General features: G+C 38.5%; 1 protein-coding gene across 6 annotated transcripts in view; it reads right to left on the bottom strand.

Annotated features, from left to right (window-relative positions):
• robo1 (roundabout, axon guidance receptor, homolog 1 (Drosophila)) overlaps positions 1 to 19,992 on the bottom strand; it is a 480,259-nt gene that overhangs the window by 87,149 nt on the left and 373,118 nt on the right. For 5 of the 6 annotated variants that reach the window (XR_007425321.1, XM_022679654.2, XM_049467115.1 and 2 more), the window contains one exon: positions 10,199 to 10,356. Coding sequence is in view for 4 of the 6 variants with exons in the window: in XM_022679654.2 (XP_022535375.2) it covers positions 10,199 to 10,356 (158 nt within the window). In the remaining 2 variants the exon portion in view is untranslated. Of the gene's footprint in view, positions 1 to 1,687; positions 1,950 to 10,198; positions 10,357 to 19,992 lie in introns of those variants that run through there. The other variant, XM_049467119.1, reaches the window with a different exon arrangement.

Here is a 19,992-nt window from a genome sequence, read left to right as displayed (position 1 = left end):
ACATCATGGGACATTCCTAAAGCCTTCCCAACCGGACACGTTCTGAGCGCTTCTGAAGCATTCCTGGGCCCTGCTGCCTCTCTGTTTAATATTAATGCTGGAAAAGAGGCTTTAAACAAAGCGGTGGGGGGAGGCTGGAGGAAGCGGGGGAGTTTATTTAAGGCACCCCACCGTGCTGGAGAGGGTTTGAAGTGTCATTATGTTACTGTTTGTTTGAACTGGGACTTGGTGGCTGAAACGGCACACAGCTTACAAAGCAGATAAGGTCAGGGGAGTAGTGAGAGATGAGGAGAAACATGGAGAGATGGAGGAAGAGATGGAGGAGGAGAGAAAGAGACTTCTTTAGATAAAGAGTCAGCTAAAAGCAGAGTTATTGTACCAGTCAAAAATGTGGGCATACATTTAATTTAGTGTTTTTTCATTATTTTAAAATTGTAAATTAACACTAAAGTCATCCAAACTATTAATTACTAAACAAAAAGTGTTAAACTAACTATTAAAATATATTTAATATTTTAGATTTTTTTTTCTCTGTCAGTTTTATGAGGTAGAGTCACCTGGAATGTTCAGCTTTCAGTAAACAGCTGTGCTGAACTTATCAAGAGTTAATTACTTGAATTCCTTGCCTCTTAACCAGTTGTACATTTGTGAAGAGGTAGAGTTGGTAGACAGTGAATATTACTATTTGAGGAATGTCCTTATCCATATTATGACAAGAACTACTCAACTAAGTAAAGAAAAAAATAAATAGAAATGAAGTGATGAAGACCTCCAAAAATGTTGTGATGAAACTGGCTCTCATCAGGGCCACCCCAGGAAAACAAGAGCAAGAGTTACCTCTGTTGCACAGGATTGTTGCAAGTTCATTAGAGTTACCAGCCTCAGAAACTACAAGTTAAGAGATCCTCAGATAAGAGCACCTAAATACTTCTTTACAGAGTATTTTAGTTTTTTTTTAACACTTTTAAGGGTACCACTTTAAAATAAGACTACCTTTATAGAGGGTTTATAAATGGTTTACAATTAGTTTATTAATTGTCACTAATTAGGTTGTAAGTGCCTTAAAAATCATTAATAATCAGTTATAACACATACGTAGAAAGGGCAACAATGACCTGTTGTTTGCCAAATAGTGAACCCACAGCCATCTATATTGTTGACCTTTCTACGTATGTGTTATAACTGATTATTAATGATTTTAAGGCATTTACAACCTAATTAGTAACCATTAATAAACTAATTGTAAACCATTTATAAATCCTTTATAAAGGTAGTCTTATTTTACAGTTGTACCCTTTTAAGTTACTACATGATTCACTATGTGTTCCTTCATAGTCTGATGACTTCAGTACTAATTTACAATGTAGAAGAAAACATCAAATATGAAAGTCTGGCCAAACTTTTGACTGGTACTGTTCATTTTAACAGTGATAGAAAACAAAAACAATACAAAAAATACAAAAATAAATAAATAAAAAGAAAATGTGTGGGCAATTTACAAAATAAAGTTCCATAACAGATTGAAATCCAATCTTAAGGCATTATAATATTACAATAAAAGTACACAATCATGAAAACAGAACATTTTACCAATCAACCAGTCAACAAAAAACAGGGAAATAAAAATGTATAATATAAAACTAACAAAATAAAAGTGTTAAGAGTCACTTATTAGGCTTATTCCTACCTCTTCACAAACTGGCTGAAAGACATGAGCAGGGCTAGGATAGCAATGCTAGCTGAGCTAGCGAGCTAACTTAGCCTGAGCATCTGTTTGTTTACTAAAAGCCTAGCTTCCTTTCTATGTATAAACTAGCCTCACATGTACTGTAATTAATCCACTTTGGCTTTCTTTGCTCCCCATATGACTTTAATTTAATGTAGTACTGTTCAGAAATGCTGTATGGCGTGTTGGAGTGCACTGAGGAATCACAGAGGAACAGTGTTTGTCATAAAGTCATAAAGAAGCTACCTAGCGTAACCCTGTGTTCATACTGACAGGTGACAGAGCAACAGACGACCGTTAATTTGCTATGGTAGGGCATGACATTCCCTGTCTTCCTTATTGCTCTCTTTCTTTGTTGAACTTCCTGTATCATTTTTTTTCATTTTTTTCAAATTAAAAGCCCTCTGCATAATATTTGCAATTCTGTGATGTTTCATGCTATTTTGAATTTGAACAAATAATATACAAACAATAAATACATAAATAATATAATAATGCTCATTTAAAAGCTCATTGAGCAATAATAATATTTGAAAGTCTATTAACAGACCTTAAAATACGTTACTAGAAAAGTACTGTTTAATTTAAAAAGCTTTTAACTATCAAATAACAACCTTCTATAATTTATTCCAGTATATATAAAGGTCCCAAAGCTGATTTATATCACTGATAACATTCTTTATTTTTTTATTCTTATCTTCCTACTGTATTTGTTTTTACAGTGCAGTTTAATGCACATTTATGTATTGCAACACCACCAATAATGCCTTTAAGGGCTGATATCCAATCAGCTATTTCAGTTAGGCTGCTGTTGTTGCTGTTTTAAGGCTCTCAGTAATTTAGGCTCGATCTTTCTCTGAGTGTTCCATGCAGTCCTTCATTGTACTCAGAAAGCTATTTTTACTCGGAAAAGCACATTGTTACAATTTCTCCTGATGATTATAACATATCATGCCATCATACAGCTTGTCCCTAATTAAACGAGACAGAAAGAGCAGTAAAAGACTGAGGGAAGGCGAACAGATGGAGCTGGTGAGCGATGGCTAAAGGTCAGTAAAAAGTGTGTCAATTTTCAGCTTGTTGACTTGGAGCCTGAGATATGAAAACCAGGACTCGGAGCCAACAGAGGAAGCGTGAATCATGCTGAAGCGTTTATTTTCAAGTAGGCTATCAAAATGATGGAGTGTGAACCCATACTATACTATGTGTGTGTGTGTGTGTGTGTGTGTGTTGTCTATGACTATTTTTCACACAAGTCTCTACCTTTAGGCCCAAAAAATAAGAAAAAGAAACACAAAAAACAGAGCAGCACCTTTACAATCAGCCCACAACCACCAAATAGCTGCATCTCAACCTCCCTCTAGCAACACTGGGGGTTATTGTGAGCGATTGTGCAACAAATAGTGTAGGGAAAGCTTTGTCCACACCACTGTTGTGCACAGTCATTTAGAAATGACTGAAACATTCACACACTCGCACGGCACTCAAAAGTGAGGCCTTTGAGGACCTGCAGTATTCAACAAGCTCAGAATCACTCTGTAATACACAGCAAAAGCTTCTCAGACAATGCACCACATCTGGCGCTAAGTGCTATAATGGCTGCAGTCAGGACTCTCTGTGCTTCACTTACTCAAGTTCCCAAATAATCAGTACAATACAACACACATTAGAAACGACTGAATATTAATAATGACGGCCCCAATCTAAAACCCATTATAGCACTAGCGGGGGGAGGGGGGGCATAGCCTTCTCTGTCAAATAATATGCATCTTCATTTTTGCCGCTTTTCACCTATTTGGACCGGCTACATAGGCTGTTTTAAAGTGAAAAGCCATCACAGCTATACAGTATACAGCTGAGAACTGCAGCCTATATGCTTGAAACAATTTTAAGGATGCAACTGATGTATCCTTCCAGATTCGCAGTTTAGCACAGTCTTTTATGCACATACAACATACAAAAAAGTAAAGGAAGGGTTGAAAATATAATTTTCTTGCTTGACAAAATCAATACAAATCCTATACTATATATAAAAAACCTCCATTCTTTCAATTAAAAAAATAAAAGCTGAATAAGGTAGATTAAGCAATTTTGATTAAAGGTATAACCAAAACAGTACCCATGTTGTATGTATTACTGTATCAATAAGAATTCAATGCATTTTTATTTGGACATATCACACGCATGTTCATTGAACAGACTACGACTATTAAGAGGTATTCTCTTAACGTGGCAAACACAGGGTCATTTACTTGCATACATATCGGTTTGAGTAAAATGGCAAAAATTAGAGTCTGTTTAATTCTAGTGATGAAAACAGATAAAAAAATATAGACAAATAAAATGAGTGTACAGCTCTGGAACAAGTTAATAGACCACTTCAGTTTCTGGATGAGTTTCTCTGATTTTGCTATATATAGGTGTATGTTTGTAAAATTAGTAATTTTACAAAAATTAACATTGTTGTTTTATTCTATAAACTACAGAGAAAAAGCATTTATTTGCAGAAAATGAGAACGGGCTGAAATAACAAAAAAGATACAGGGCTTTCAGACCTCAAATAATACAAAGTTTTAAGTCAATATTTGGTGCACTAACCCTGGTTGTTAATCATAGTGTTCATGCATCTTGGCATGTTCTCCTCCACCAGTCTTACACACTGCTTTTGGCTAACTTTATGCCTTTACTCCTGGTGCAAAACAAATCAAACAGTTCAGCTTGGTTTGATGGCTTGTGATCATCCCTCTTCCTCTTGATTATATTCCAGAGGTTTTAATTTGGTTTAATTGTTATGTATTTTTTCCAGAGCTGTGTATCTGATATCTTTATTTTTAATAGAAGACCCTGTAAAATGATAGTAGTCTAAGAGTTTCTAGAACATTTCTTTATGAAAATGATCTTTAGCACCCTCATGCCATCCTCAAAAAGCTTAATTAAGAAAGAAAGATGTGTTTTACATGAGCTACACCATACATTTCATAGAAACACAGTCTAACCAACCTCAGCCTTAAGAGCATTTGGTAAGCATTGTGTCTGTGTTGTGTCAGAGCCACATATCGCTCTCACCAGTGTGTTACGACGTCTCAAATGTCTTTTGATTTCAAACTGCACCATGCTTTCAATCACCCCTCTCTGGAGGCTTGTTGTAGCACAGGTGTGAATGCAATTTTCCGTCCCGCTACAAAGACGAGCTCCATAAAACAGCCGCAGTCTTCCCGGCTCAGGCTACACCAGCGCACATCCCACTGCGTCATCACATTTTACCAGCACTGGAGGGTGGATGAAGGGCAGCTGTGTGTGTGAGATGTGAGCATCCGTGTGGTTTAGTGTCCGCTTTTATCAGGCGCCGTGCTAGAACACAATAAAACAGCAAATCCCCTCTAATGTGTGCGCAGAGAGAGGGGGGTCCGGACCGTCAAAGCCAGCACGGCGCATTCCGGCACGTTCTTTGGTAAAGCGGCTGGGTTGTGACCTGCTGGAGTCTGAGCGTCATGTTGGTTGTATTTCTTTTCTTCTCTAGTTTAAGCTCAGCTCAGCTGTTTCTCTCATTAGGAGGCCTTTGCTGTGGTGCTGAGTGAGCGTGTGTTGGTGCACATTCATTAATGCATAGATCATATGATGTATAAGCGCTTATGAGGTCAATCAAACTGCATGCAAATGGTACACAGCAGATTTTTTATGTTGTTTAATAAAATGCAATTTGTGAAGGTCTGCTCCATTTAAATACAATGTTTATGGGATTTTAAAGCCAAAAAAATATATGAAATGAATTCCAAAAATGTTCCATATTCATGTATCGAATTATCTGTCTATTCACTTAAAAAAAAATAGTTTATCCTGTTTTTGCTGTGAAAATTTGATTGCATTCAGTGACGAGAGCATTAATCCGGATAGTTCAGAATATTGAATGATCACCACTGCACCTTATCCTCAACACAGATTGAGCAACCAGACATTGAGAGGTCTTGTTCCTGGCAAATCACAAGACATTTTGAAACTTGCACACCACTGAATAACCTGAGAGTGTTTACCAACATCTGAGCATGATGCCACCACCACCATGCTTAACAGGCCATACAGTGTTTTCATGGTTTTGAATGTTTCCCCTTTACACCTTTAAACATAACTCTGGGCACTATGAAACCCCATAAAACTTCTAATGTAGCAGTTGAAAGCTCAGTACTGCCATGTCATGGTGTGTGTAAACTAAGTTAAGTAAAGCTAAGCTAAGTAAACACAACTGTAATACAAAAAAAGACTTTCTTTTAAAGTCAAACGAGCACTGGGTATTCATCTACACAGATTTCTCTTCTGAAAACTGTTTATTTGGGTGAGTAAAGCGCTTCTGTTTATTTACAGTAAACTTACGATTCCTGAATTTCTCCAGCACTAGGCTGGAGCGTTAGCCTTAGCAGCTAACTGCTCCAGCAGTGCTAGCTGGGTTCAGGAGCAGGCTAGAGCCCGATAATACTCTCCTTTGAATGGGGAAATAGTGAGGGTGGTTAGCGGGTAACGCTAATGCTGCTTCAGCAGTGCTAGCCGGGATTAGCAGCAGGCTACAGGCCGGTAATACTCTCCTCTGAACGGGGAAATAGTCATTAGCGGCTAGCGGCTAATGCTAATGCTACTCCACTCTCGGTGCTGGAGAACTAAACTGAAACTCCTGTATAACTCTGTACTTTAGTGGAGTGACTTTCCTGCTTCTTACAACTTGACTGGTAGAATTCACACATAAAACGCACTGGATTAAAAGGCACACTGATGATTTTTGGGAAAATTAAAGGATTTTAAGTGCAAAAATATGGTAATCGTAACAGTCTTAGAAGACACACAAGGCCAGTACATACTCCTACACCCACACAAAGAGTCCAATCAGCCGGGCTGCATCTCAAGTCATTAAGGAAAGATGTGCAAATTGTACCTAAATTCCAGCATCCCGCTCCTCTGGGAATTCTGAGCTTACTCTAAATCCACTTTTGTCAGCTGCTACAGGCTGAGCCTGAATCTTCCCTCACACTGCCAGCAGCCTGATTAAAGATAACAACCCCCAAAGCACCTCTTCCTTAATCCCCTATAAATAAATGAAAGGAACTCTACATCTTGTCAGGGCCGTGCTGAACTCACCAAGGTCTCTCTCTCTCTCTCTCTCTCTTTGTCTCTCTCTCACACTCTTTTAATAAGAAATGAGCTGTGATTGATTCCATGAGTCCGTTCCTCACACACTTAATTAAAACAAACTAATTGGTGGCCCGGGTTCAGAACGACTGTATTTAATCAGCGAAGCAACTTTTCAGTTTCGGAGATTTCCCGACGTCCCTTCCCCCGTGCTCTCGCACACCGATGAATGTGTCCCATTCATTCTGTAAGACAGGGCCTTCACCACTACTGCAGCACTTAAACACTCAGGAAGTCAGGACCACCAGTCTGTGTTCTTCTGCTTGAGTAATGGTTCAAGACTAAATGTTCCACATCTGTTCAGTGAAAGGGCTTCTCTAATTTTCAGTGCTGCAGTACTGGACCTACAATTTTCACAGTTTCACAGGATTATGTAGACATGGAGGGTTTCTCCAGTGTAGATCTGGGAAACAACACTTTTCTAGATCCTACAAAATTATCATCTGGAGCGTATGAGTAAAAAAGGTAACACTTTCTATGAATGTCATCTCTATAAGACTCAACATACTCATAACACATTATAATGCATTCATAAGGCATTATAAACATGGCTATACATGTTTATAAAAATGTGTAATTCATCATAGCCATGTTTATTATGCATCAGGAACTGAGATTATAAATCATTAAAAGCTGTGTTTATAACATGTTATACATTGATACCAAGAAACTTTTTTATGACTAAAAAAGCTTCCAAATTATAAACACACCCTGAATAATAACCACTCATAGAGTATTCTTGTTGTGAATTTTGTGAATATTAGTTATTGTCAATTATAATGTATTATAACAGGTCTTTGTGCGCTCTAAGTAAAGTGCCAGACTTTCATTGTGGGACTAGATTATTAACGATAGCTATATACTATTTTAACATTTCAACAGCTTATAATCTGTTATGATCACAAGCTTTCATAAATATTTATAGCCATGTTTATAATGCCTTATGAATGCATTATAATATGTTATGAATGTGATAATAGAGTCTTATAGAGATGACATTCATAGAAAGTGTTACCGTAAAAAATAGGGCTGAAAGAAGAGAGAATTAGGGCTGAAACTTATGATTATTGTAGTAGTCGATTAATCTGATGATCATTTTTTTGATTAGCCGATTAGTCAACGATTATTTCTGCCATGTCCTCCATCTCTAAAAATGAAAGAAACAGCTGAACATGAGATTTAAAAGGCATTTAAATGTCTAAACATAAAATATTTAGTGAGTAAATATGTAATCTGTTGTGTTTGGGCACTTTTGGAGACACAAAGTTGAGTGTATCCTGTGTGAGTGATCAATTTACCCATCTCCCATTGCGCTTCTGTCCCCAGCACTTTGTGTAATGCAGTATTGTTCCAAATTAACGATTGATCGACAATGAAATTTGTAGTCGTCAAATTTTAATAATGGACGTTGACGATTATATCGACTAATCATTGCAGCCCTAGTAAGAATGGAAATTGGTGACATTGGGAAATGGCCCAAACAATCAGCAATCCTTTACTACAGCTTACATATCAAATACATATCACCTACATATGCTTTTTATATTCTGTTTCACCTATGTGTGAATTTTGGGCCAATGCCAATATCTAATATTACACATGCATATATGTGCTGATTCTGATGCTGATATATACATTTATAACTTACAGAAAGACTACATACCCTGATTATATCTTAAGACTAATAAAATGAAATAAAAAAAATAGTTTAAATCAATGTATTTTAAAGTTCTGCAGCCAGTGTCATCTGATTGTAGTCGCATACAATAAATACACTAGTATCAGTTTATATACTATATATAATATGGCCAAATCCGATACCGATGTTTCTGACAAAAAAGCAATTATTGGCTGATACTGATATAATTCAGATAATATTGTGTATCCCTATTTTTCATGGCAATTGACCTAAACCAAGATTACTACTTATTCCAACAATGCCAGTTGCCAAGACAACACAGTTGTATATGTATATAATATAAAAAAATGGATTATGTAGATACCACATGGAGATCATTCTCCAGTTGGATTAAATGGATCTAAGGCCTTTCCACCTGAAGAAATGTTGCTTACGTGCTGTTCTTTACTATTCTTCATTATTCTTTATTGCACCATGGTGTGTCAACTCTATAGACTGATGTACTAAAAATCTGAGGAGATCAGCGGTTAGATCAGATACACACAGATAGACACATCAGCCCTTCTGACACCAACAATCATACCCCACTCTAAATTACAGACATCACATTTTCCCCTCATTCTAATGGCTAATGTGAACCTTTTTCATAAAGCTAGGTGAGTAACACAAAAGTAACGCAATAGTTACTTTTACTGGTAACTAGTTATAGTGGAGTAACTCAGTTAGTAATGCAGTTACTTTTTTGGAGAATTAACTAGTAACTATAACTAATTACTTTTTCAAAGTAACGTGCCCAACACTGCCGCTAACATCCACATTTTCTTGTTGTTTGTGAAATACAGTAGGTCTGTAGGAGTTGTATATGAAACTGTTCCTCAACCTCCATAGTCTGCAGTAGCTAATAAAAGAAAACACTGTTTCTACGTCAACTTGTGAGTTCATGGATGTTGCATGTATGAATATTCGTGAGCAAAAACTGAAATCCTGTCTTTCTTCAGAGACCACTAATTCAGTGATCTAAAGCAAAGCTATCCAGAAACACCGGAGCAGTTTTTTTTTCACCAAATTGGCTAAAATGGCATTCATTCATACTAGAGACCACAACTAGACATTATAAAATGAATGAAAAAATGGAGTGAGACCTTTAAGGAATAGAGAGCTAAAGCATGACTGACTAATTCGATATTTGCTAGAATTAGAAAGTAACTGTTAGTTGTTCAGCTACAGTTTTTGTTTCTGCTATTGTAGATTTTTACTTTCACTCTTGTCCAAACAGCTCATAGAAATTTGGTACAGTTGAGGGGAACTGGAGCTCTACTTTGCTCTTTACAGTTTGTCAGTTGTTTGGTTGTCCACCAAAAGTGTTGAAGGTGACACTTTATTATAGCCAAAAAAAGCCTTTGAAGGAGGCCATTATAGAGCAACATACATACAGCCTAAACTACTGTGATTGGTTCAGAATAGGAACATTCATTAAAAAGGGGGTTTTAACATCACGTTAACTTTGACTTTGACTTTGACGTTTGACTTTGATTTATTCTCATTTACTCTAAAGGGAGTGTCTTTCCATACCCTTAAACATCTCACAAACCAGATTACATGGCCTAAGGCTTTTGCACAGAACTGTAGAACCACCCAGCACGGGTCTTCTGACTCACCGTTATGCGCTCGTCTCTGTCGTCTACATTGACGCCATCTTTCTTCCAGGAGATGGTGGGTTCTGGGTGACCACGAGGGGGCTGGCACTCCATTACTGCTGGCTCACCCGCTGCTACCATCACATCACTGGGGTTCTGCCTGAACTCATCCCGGAGAACTGTGAACAGACGTACAGACCAGCGTGAACTTCGTACATTACTTCATCAGTCTCCATATCAAAGGTCTTTTTTATTCCCATCCTTTATTTCCATGGAAAGTTTACAAAGTTCTTGGCTCTGAAAGGTGTAGAACCGGAATTCTAGCAGCAAAGTTACACGCAATTTCCAGTTCTGGAGATCATCACCTGGCCTGGCTAGGAAATTACAAGACTTAGCAGCCTTTTTAAACCAGCCTATGTGTAGCAAATGTTCTAAACACACACCAGCACACAATCACCACTGCAGCTTGTTTCTGCCTGAGCTGTTTCAATGCAACTTTAAGGCGCACCATTAAAAGTGCAGAGCTAGCGTTTTCTTTCCACTTCGTTGAGATGAGAGAGCGTTTTTAAAAGTGGAACAGTAAGATCTCACCGAGGCGGCAGGCTCAGAGCACGGTCTGTGTATTTGTATTATCGCGCAGTCATCTTTAAAAGATGAAAAAAAAAACAAAACAAAACAAAAGATCCCCCTGTTTGTGGAGACCTCAGCATTTAATGGAGTTTTCCTCTCACGCCCCTGGTCCTGCTCCCGTCTCCTCCGCCATCCTCTGTCTCAGATCAAAGCGAAGCGCTCTCTCTAAGTAACCTGAACTCCTGACTGCCTGCAAATTCCTTCAAGCCTTTAAGCACTTAATTGGCCATAAGATCCCACTTTCTGCTCCTTGTAACAGCTCTCCCACCACTTCTTTAAGCCAAAAAACGGTAACAGCATCCAAACCCTAGTAAAGGAAAGTGTTCTGGGAGGGTAAGAAGTAAAAACAATCCTTCTCCTCTCTTTATATCCCTGTTTTATCCTTACGTGACTTCGTCACAGGCTTTAAACATCTCTATAATGTTCAAAGTAGTCTTTTTGGAGAACATACAAGCGCTTCCACAGGTGTTTTCTCAATGGAATCCATGAAATGTGGCTGATTTGATAATAGAAAGAGGCCACAGTCAGTTGTAGCGCAGTTAATGTGCTACATTAGCGTCTCTTCAATAGTCTCTAGAGGTATCCATGACCAATTCCGTTACCGTGCTACCCTTCCTTCCATCACTTTAGACAAGTACTGACAACTGCATATAGCAAACAACCAACAAGATTTGCCTGATGTTTGATGCACTGACTCAAGCCATCAAAAGGGCAGCAATAAATTGCAACATACCAGACCGTTGAGCCGGTACATGGTAAGACAAGCAGGATACAAGTGGATAGGCAAGAAAGTAGTCAAAGAGGGAAGTAACTAAGGTTGGTAACTAAAGATCCACAACAAAAATAGAGAGCTAGGCATGAGAGTAAACAAAGAGCAGAATAGGGTCGATAACAGGAAGGCAAGAAAGCAAAGAAAACGCGTCGTAGCAGAGCTAGAAAACTAGATAATACTCGGCGAGGAGCAAAGGAAACAGAGGGCTATTTATACAGAAGATAACAGGTGTGGGAAACGAACAATCAGAAGGTGGGCGAGGCTGAACACTACGTTGTCCCGTGTTCAGCCTTTGAGTCATCGTAGTCCAAGGCTGGGAATGCTGGGAAATAGAGTCTTTAGGAGAACAATTGTCCTGAATGGGCAATACTCAACATATAATAGCCTTATTTAGTCTTGTTGAACTACATTCGGTTTTATTTGGAGAGCGGAAGATTTTATGTTTCTATTTTAAAAGAGGAAATAAATGCAATATCTGAAAGTATATAACCAAATTTAGTGAAGGGATATAAAGAATAATATCTAATGATAATCTAATGAGATCTAAACAGGGATTCAACATATCACACAGCAGCAAGAAAGGATTACTGGAAGGATATAACAGGCTTGTATGAAGGGCCTTGCCTTTAATTCTCACTCTTGAGTGTGAAATATTAAGAATAACTGTTTCTACTGTCCAGGCATGACTATTTTTTTTTTTTACCTGACTTTACCCTCAACTCATTCCATTTATTTGAATGTTCCTGATGGAGCTCTAATGCTTCATATTGTGATGTTGGGGGTGGTTTTAAACCCTTTTAGCCACTCTAGCTAAAGCCTGGTATTAGGCATGGTGCCAACAGGTTCATATTTAAACAGAGAGTTCAATTCTATAGGCAGTATTGGTCTATATTACACAAATATGACCTCAAACCCTGACATGGTATTTAAAAAAGTGTGTGTGTGTGTGTGTGTGTGTGTGTTGTCTCTAGCTGTGCCCTGGCATATGTCTACAGAGCAGGATGGCAGAGAGCAATGTGGCGGTTATAAACTCTGTGTGTGCTCACAGTGGGATCTCTCTGCCTCCTGTGGCTCTTATTAAAGCAGCATACCTCCACCCCAACTCTCTTCAGGATTGAGAGAGAGAGCGAGAGCGAGAGAGAAAGAGAGAGATCACTGAGGACAGGGAGGGTAAAATAGAGAGAGAGAGAGAGAGAGAGAGAGAGTTGGCTTGAAGTGCTTCCAAGTCTATTAATAGTGTGAGGAGCAAGAGTTTGTTGTTGTTGGAATACTGTTAGTCTACTAATACTGTTGGACAATGTGTGTTTTGTTCTTCATTATGTAGCTTATTAAACTTCATTCAGGTTTTATATACAGTATGATAATCCCTTCTTCTAACAATCTAAATCTAAATCTAAAATTAAATGAAAACACTGGTGTAAAATGGACTTTTGGTGCAGTTAAACATGATAAAACGTACTTAGCTTTGATAAATAGCACACCTTCGTCCTTCTAGAGCGTTCCGAAATCCAGAAATTTTTACAGTTTGTCCAAACACCCTTCAGACTGGGTGACATGGGGCATAATTTGCCCCGGGTAAATCGCTTTTTCCACCGTTTTCCAAGCTCAAAGTAGCTACACACGTCCTTTCTAGAACCCGGAGAGCCCTGACATTTGAAACAAGGCATTAATATCTTGAAAAAGTGCACAAGAACCTTATTAAAAACCTCTGTTTAGATCCTATAACGCTAGCTTCAGCTCCAGAGGTGTGGAGCTACTTTGAGCCTAGATAACAGTGGAAAAAGCAATTTATCGGGGGGCAAATTATGCCCCATGTCACCCAGTCTGAAGGGTGTTTGGACAAACTGTTGACATTTCTGGATCTTGGAAACGCTCTGGGAGAACGGAGGTGTGCTATTCATCAAAGCTAAGTACTTTTTATTATGTTTTACTACACCAAAAGTCAATTTTACACAAGAGTTCTTCTTTAAGGCCAGTTGGCATGTGTAATGGATGCAGTTGGGTTATCAAGGAAGGCAGCAAGGATAGAGATGAAGTGAGGTAAAGTGATCCAGACTAGTGCTGGCTTATGTAGTCAACATGCTACATCATGCGTACTTGAACTGCTTTTAGTCACGTCATAGTAGAGGAGAGCAGACTGGCCACAATGCTGTTCACTACCTCAGCAGGAAATTGCGGAACAAAAATACGGTATACAACAGAAACTGAAAGACTGTGTATCATTTACCTTACCTTTATTCAAATAAGAGTTTTTTTATAATTTGCTACTGAAAAGCGTTTGAATCCGTTGTCTTACACTTTTTGTTTGTGTGGGTTTCTTCAGTGGCCTCAACCTGGCAACCCCTGCAAGCTTTGTCTCATGGGAGGAGGTCACATGTCAAACAACTCTAGTGTCTCTAGTGTTTTAAAATTGGACTTCTGTTGCCTTATGAATGCACCAATTCTCAAGGCAAAAACAGGGACCCCAGCACACAGCCTGTCAACCGCTAGCATCAGCTCTTCCAACAACTTCCCCGCTACTTCTCCAGCGAAATTGAAAACAGATGCAGAAATGTCAAATTAAAATGAGATTCGCTTTGCCGTGCCTCCGACATTAATGAAAACGAAGAGCGAATACCACACACAGACCAGGGCGGCCTGATCAAATGAGGTCTGTTCAGCGGAAATGAAAAGATTTCGCTAAGCATCCACAGAAGACTCCTGGAGTATTCCTCTGGAGCCGTTGGGGAACTGGGGATTTGCTCAAAAAGCACATCAAAACCCAGGGCTGGCACGTGCACAAGTCGACTGTACTTACGTTCTGATCTATGTCCTATTTTCTTAGGACAGTGTGCACTCTTGGGAAGGGTATAAATGATATACAGTACTTTGAGGCCTTAATGTTGGTGGATGCCACTTTAAATGAATGCATTTAGCTGCTTTAAGTTGTACACAGTTAGCTTGTCTAGACCAGGGGTCGGCAATAAGAGGCCCACGGGCCAGATGTGGCCCGCAAGCATTAAACATCTGGCCCGTGAGGTTGTTTGAACTATAATGAACAATAATGAAAAAAGTAAAAAAATAAAAAGCTTCTCTGGTGAGCTTTTGTTTACATCCCTTCCCTGTCTCTCTGTCACACTTAGCATGACCTTAGTCACCCATTCCTGGGCTCCCGGACGTGTCCCGATTTACTAGCCAGGGCATCGGTAGTGTATTGGACCGTGACTCTGACGACACGGGTACGATCCCACGTGAGGAGTGGTGTGTTTATTTATTTATTTTTTATTTTAATTTTTTCTTGAGTTTAGCTGCTTTAAATTCAACTGTTCTGCAATTGGGTTCAACAACCCTCTGGGCTGGAGAGCTAATAGTGTGTAGCACTCCATCCCATTACACTTCACTTTCCAAAACAGAGGAAAACTGGAAAATATCTGGAAGGCGACCAAATGTAATTGCGGACCTCTGGTCTAGACCACGAATATAAAGAAGTCCTAGTGCTAACAGAATAGGACTTTATAGTGGAGAAAAACATAACCCTATTTGGCACCATGTCTAATGCCACAATGATATACAACAGTGCATGGGCTAGTTGGGTATAAAGTCATCCAGCAAGAGATGTGGAGCAGTGGAACTGTGCTATCTGGAATGAGGTTACCGGTACTCCATCCAGTACTTTCCAATACGTGCGATGAGTTGAGAAGTTGGGGATGAGGAGGGTTGGTGGCATCGCAGGATTCAAACAAGTAAGTAAAAAGTATCTAAATATACAGAAACATAGAAGTATAGCAGCATTAATATTAAATATAGGTATATTATACAGATATAGGAAAATGTATTAGATAAATGAATGTACATCTGCATAAATATACATACTTCTAATGTTAGCAACATGAATAACATATAAATAAAGTGACTTGTGGAGTTAAAAATTGTTTCATGTACATACAGTATTGTAAAGGTAGATAATTAGGGCACAGATGGCATATGGCTTAGTGTTTCCTTGAAATTGTCCAAAGTGTTGGAAGTTCAACAGTCTAATGGCATTGTGGAAAAAACTGTTACAGAACCTGGTGGTCCTGCAGCAAATACCCCTGAATCTTTTACGAGAAGCCAGCAGGAAAACATGACCTTACTAAAAACATGATCTTACTAAACTCAAATTTGCATATCAATACAGCATCAAACTATAGTGAAGAACCTTTCCTTTCATAGACAAACGAATATTATGCCAACAAATACAAGATAAACTTTTTTTTAGTAGAAAAAAGATAGAAATTGAATAAAAAGGGTCTTAGTACCTTAGTCTATATAGTACACATCCCTTTCAAAACTATGCCAGTCAAGGCTTCATCATGCCTAATGTTGCAGTGACAGTAATTGTCTTCTTAGATGAGCACAGTAATCAAATAAACCTCCTGCTCTGGCGATCTGGCCTTCAGTTCATTAGGATGGCGCCTTACTTGCTGACTCTTTCTCCAGTCAAAAATCTCTCCAGTCAAAGCAAGTACCAGTGTCACTGGCCAAATATGCAAAGTCATGACTAAGGTCAGGGCACTGGGATGACTAGCGTCCAATAACAGGTCTGGAAAAAGTATTAATCAAGAACAATGAGTGTAAAACCTCAAACGCAATGGATCCCAGATGTGAGCCCTGCTGCACTCAGCGTTTCAGCTGAACTTTCTGTCCAAATTCTCTTGGACTGATGTCCACACAGTGTCAGCTCTGCATACTACAGTTAAGAGAGGACTGAAAGAGGGAGCTTTTTGGTTTCCCTTCTCACTCAACATTCATAATTAAGACTGACACAGCAGTAGTTCAGCTGTCAATCAAAGGATAAGCACATTCTTCCACATTCACAGTGAATCGCAAACCAGGACCTGGAGTCTTCACCTAGAGGTGGGTGAAATCATTCAATATTGTATTGTGATTTTATATTATATCATTATTGACTGAATATTTCACCTCCGTTCTGATTAATGAGTTATGAAACAAGCTGCTGGAGTCGCATATAGTTTGAGTTCTTAAATAGCTTCAATAAATGAATACACACATACAATAAGAGTCTAAAACAAGCTCATATTCATAAAGCTCTAAAAGTTCAGAAATCAATATTAGTTGGAATAACCCTGGTTTTTACAGTTGCCATAACAGTTTTTATGCATCTTGGCATGTTCTCCTCCACCAGTCTTACACCTTGCTTTTTTGGATAACTTTATGCCTCTCCTGTAGCAAAAAATTAAGCAGTTTAGCTTGGTTTGATGGCTGATGATCATCCGTCGTCCTCTTGGTTATATTATAGAGGTTTTCAATTTGGTAAAATCAAAGAAAGCATTTTCCAGAGATGTATATATTATTACACATATAAAAGTATACTACATGTGTATTGTACATTGGTTATGTGTCCTAAATCATATTACATTTCACCATTAGCTCTTTCCTACCTAACTAAGTGTTTCAGGCCAAGAGATCTACACTGATATAACCTCCATTACTTACCTCTCTAAACATAGCAAAGAATGGTCTTCCTTCTCCTCGTACTAACTTTCCTCCCTTCCCTTCCTCCTTCCCTTCCTCCATCACTCCCTCCCTCCTTCCCTTTTTCCCTGACTCCTTTCCAACCCCACTCCATCATCACTAACTACTCCCAAACACTCAACTCTGTGGGAATCCACTGGGACCCCCCCCCCTGCCATACCTTTCTGTTGTTAACGTACAGAGGGCTGGAGATATGAGCTACCTGCCCGCGAGTCTGCAGGCCGGATCGATATCCTCCTCTCATTAGCAGCGGAGAGTGAGGGGAGATAGGAGAGCAGAGATAAACCCAGGGGTGGGCCTTAAGACCACTGGACAGCAAGAAGCTTGGCAGGAAACCAACACTGCCTACAGTCATTTACTCTGGGGCTAACACCTGCTGCACTTACTCTCTCTCTCTTTCTTTCTATCTACTCTCATTTCTATCTCTGACCCCCTTTTTCTTAGTGAGTTCACATACACAAACTCCACATCAAAGAGAGAGGCCTCCAGCCATGCTGAGTTAACCTAGCCTCTACCTTCACTGGTGGACCCAATAAGGTGAAGGCAGCATGGTCAGGACTGGAAGGTGAGTGTGTGTTTAAGTGTGTATGAATGCTTTACAGCAGGGTGGAAAATGTAGCATGATCTCAGAGTTGAAGAACGGTGAAAGAATCAGGAGGCAACCCTCCCAAGGCAAATTTGATCATAATATTGTCTCATAATAAGGCTGTAGATGGTTTTCTAATTTTTTATTTGAGCAATGCCATAGAAGAACCACTAATGGTTCCATAAGAAGCATGTTTTATCCTGTAAAAACACTAAGCAAAGGTTCTTTAGACCTTTAAATGCTTCTGCACAATCAAATAAAATCTAAATCATATATAAGAGCTATAAGAGATTGATGTCATAAAGCAGGTTCAATAAGATCTGTTAATAAGACGAAAATATACAGCTCTGGAACAAAATAAGAGAGCACTAAAAACGATGAGTTTCTTTGATTTTACCAAATTGAAAACCTCTGGAATATAATCAAGAGGAAGATGGATGATCACAAGCCATCAAACCAAACTGAACTGCTTGAATTTTTGCACCAGGAGTAAAGGCATAAAGTTATCCAAAAGCAGTGTGTAAGACTGGTGGAGGAGAACATGCCAAGATACATGAAAACTGTGATTAAAAACCAGGATTATCCCACCAAATATAGATTTCTGAACTCTTAAACCTTTATGAATATGAACTTGTTTTCTTGTCAGTATTTGAGGTGTGGAAGCTCTGCATCTTTTTGGGTTTTTTTTCAGCCATTATAACAACAAGAACCTGAAGACATAATAAATAAATAGGTGTCACAATACATTTTTTTTTTCTATATGGTGTATGTTCACAGTATAAAACAAACTACATAAAAAGGCCATGTTACCTTTTACTCATTTCCTTCTCTGTACAAGTCTCTCTCTCTCTCTCTTCCTCTCTTTCTGTTCCATCACGATCTGTTAGCCCTGAGTGAACATGCTGAAATCAAACAGCAGGTACATGATTTTACTGCCAGATGCTTTGTTTGGCAAGAAGGCAGGACAAGGCCTCCCTCAACTATTCAATTATCCGATACTGTGGTTTTCTATGGGAGCAGAGCTGTGAAAAGCTATGAGGTGTAAGACAAGTTCTACCAATGTTCTTCACCCAAGAGAAGTGAGCTAAAAATGAGCAGGGATTTTCTGGGGTAAAAAGCAAAAAAAAAAAAAAAAAAGTAAAAATACAACAAACAAAAAATTTACAATAAAATCTCTACATCAGAACACTAGTATTATCCATTGTAGTAATCCTCATATATTCTAAAATCGAGAAAATGATCTTAATTGCATCCTACAGTTCTGAATAAAACAAAATAAATCCTGTGCATCTCCAAAATGGCAAGTTTGCTACAGAAAGAAAAAAAAATGGACTCTTTTTTGGATCAATTATCATCTGTTAACAACTCTCATAAATACGACCTGACTACAACAAGTTGGAATGCTAGTTTTGCTGCCTTTAGCTTCATAATGTTACCTGGACTTTATATATATTATCTTATATACACATGTAAACACTTCTAAAACCAGGCTTTAAAGCCTACAGACTTTCTTTTTTTTCCATTTCAGCAGAAGCACAGAAACAACACAGTCTGACTGTTCTTACAGTATTGTTGAGCTGCTGTTCTCAAGGAGACTTCAGTGTTTTTTAAAATTACAAATAAAAAAAAAAACAGTATCTTGTCTTTAGGGTATTACTTTTGCAAAGTCCTGCATGTATTTGTCCACTATTTTTTGTTACTATTAGATTTTATTTTAAAAACAGGTTTTAGACCCAAAATCTTCTCAGAACTGTGCTAAAACTGTGTCTCTGACATTAGGCAGTGTATTCATAATGACTGCAGGATACCTTCAGCATGGCACTTAACACAAATATACAAATATATCAACGACAGAGATGGACTGTCATGTTCACTGAATCAAATCCTCATTTTCGTAAAGAACTAAATATTTTAAAGTTTTTTATGTAGCTTTAAAAATTATTGAAATGAACAGTCCTTCACAATAGACTGCAAGAACTACAAATACAACCCTTACTTTAGAGTATTTCTAAAGACTATAGTCTGTAGCTAGTCTATAACTAAATACACACAAAAGTCTTCTCAAGTTTAAGGAACTCAACAGATCCCCAACTGAGATTACTAACTATACTGTAAACAGCAAGAGGCGAGAGTCAGAGCTCGTGGAAAATGAGCAGAACTCCTCTTCAAAATTAATTACATGGAAAAGTCGCAAATCATCAAAGCTCCAGTAGGGGAGGACCTGAGAGGAAACAGTACCTGACAGCTTATTCCAGAGGCAGGGCAGACAGAGCGCCTATTCAGCCGGCCTCTCGGAGTGCATTAAAAGAGCAA

The sequence above is a fragment of the Astyanax mexicanus genome, chromosome 18 (assembly GCF_023375975.1).
Source record: "Astyanax mexicanus isolate ESR-SI-001 chromosome 18, AstMex3_surface, whole genome shotgun sequence".
In the NCBI taxonomy this organism is placed as follows: Eukaryota; Metazoa; Chordata; class Actinopteri; order Characiformes; family Acestrorhamphidae; genus Astyanax; species Astyanax mexicanus.
This window is presented reverse-complemented; position numbering and strand designations above follow the sequence as displayed.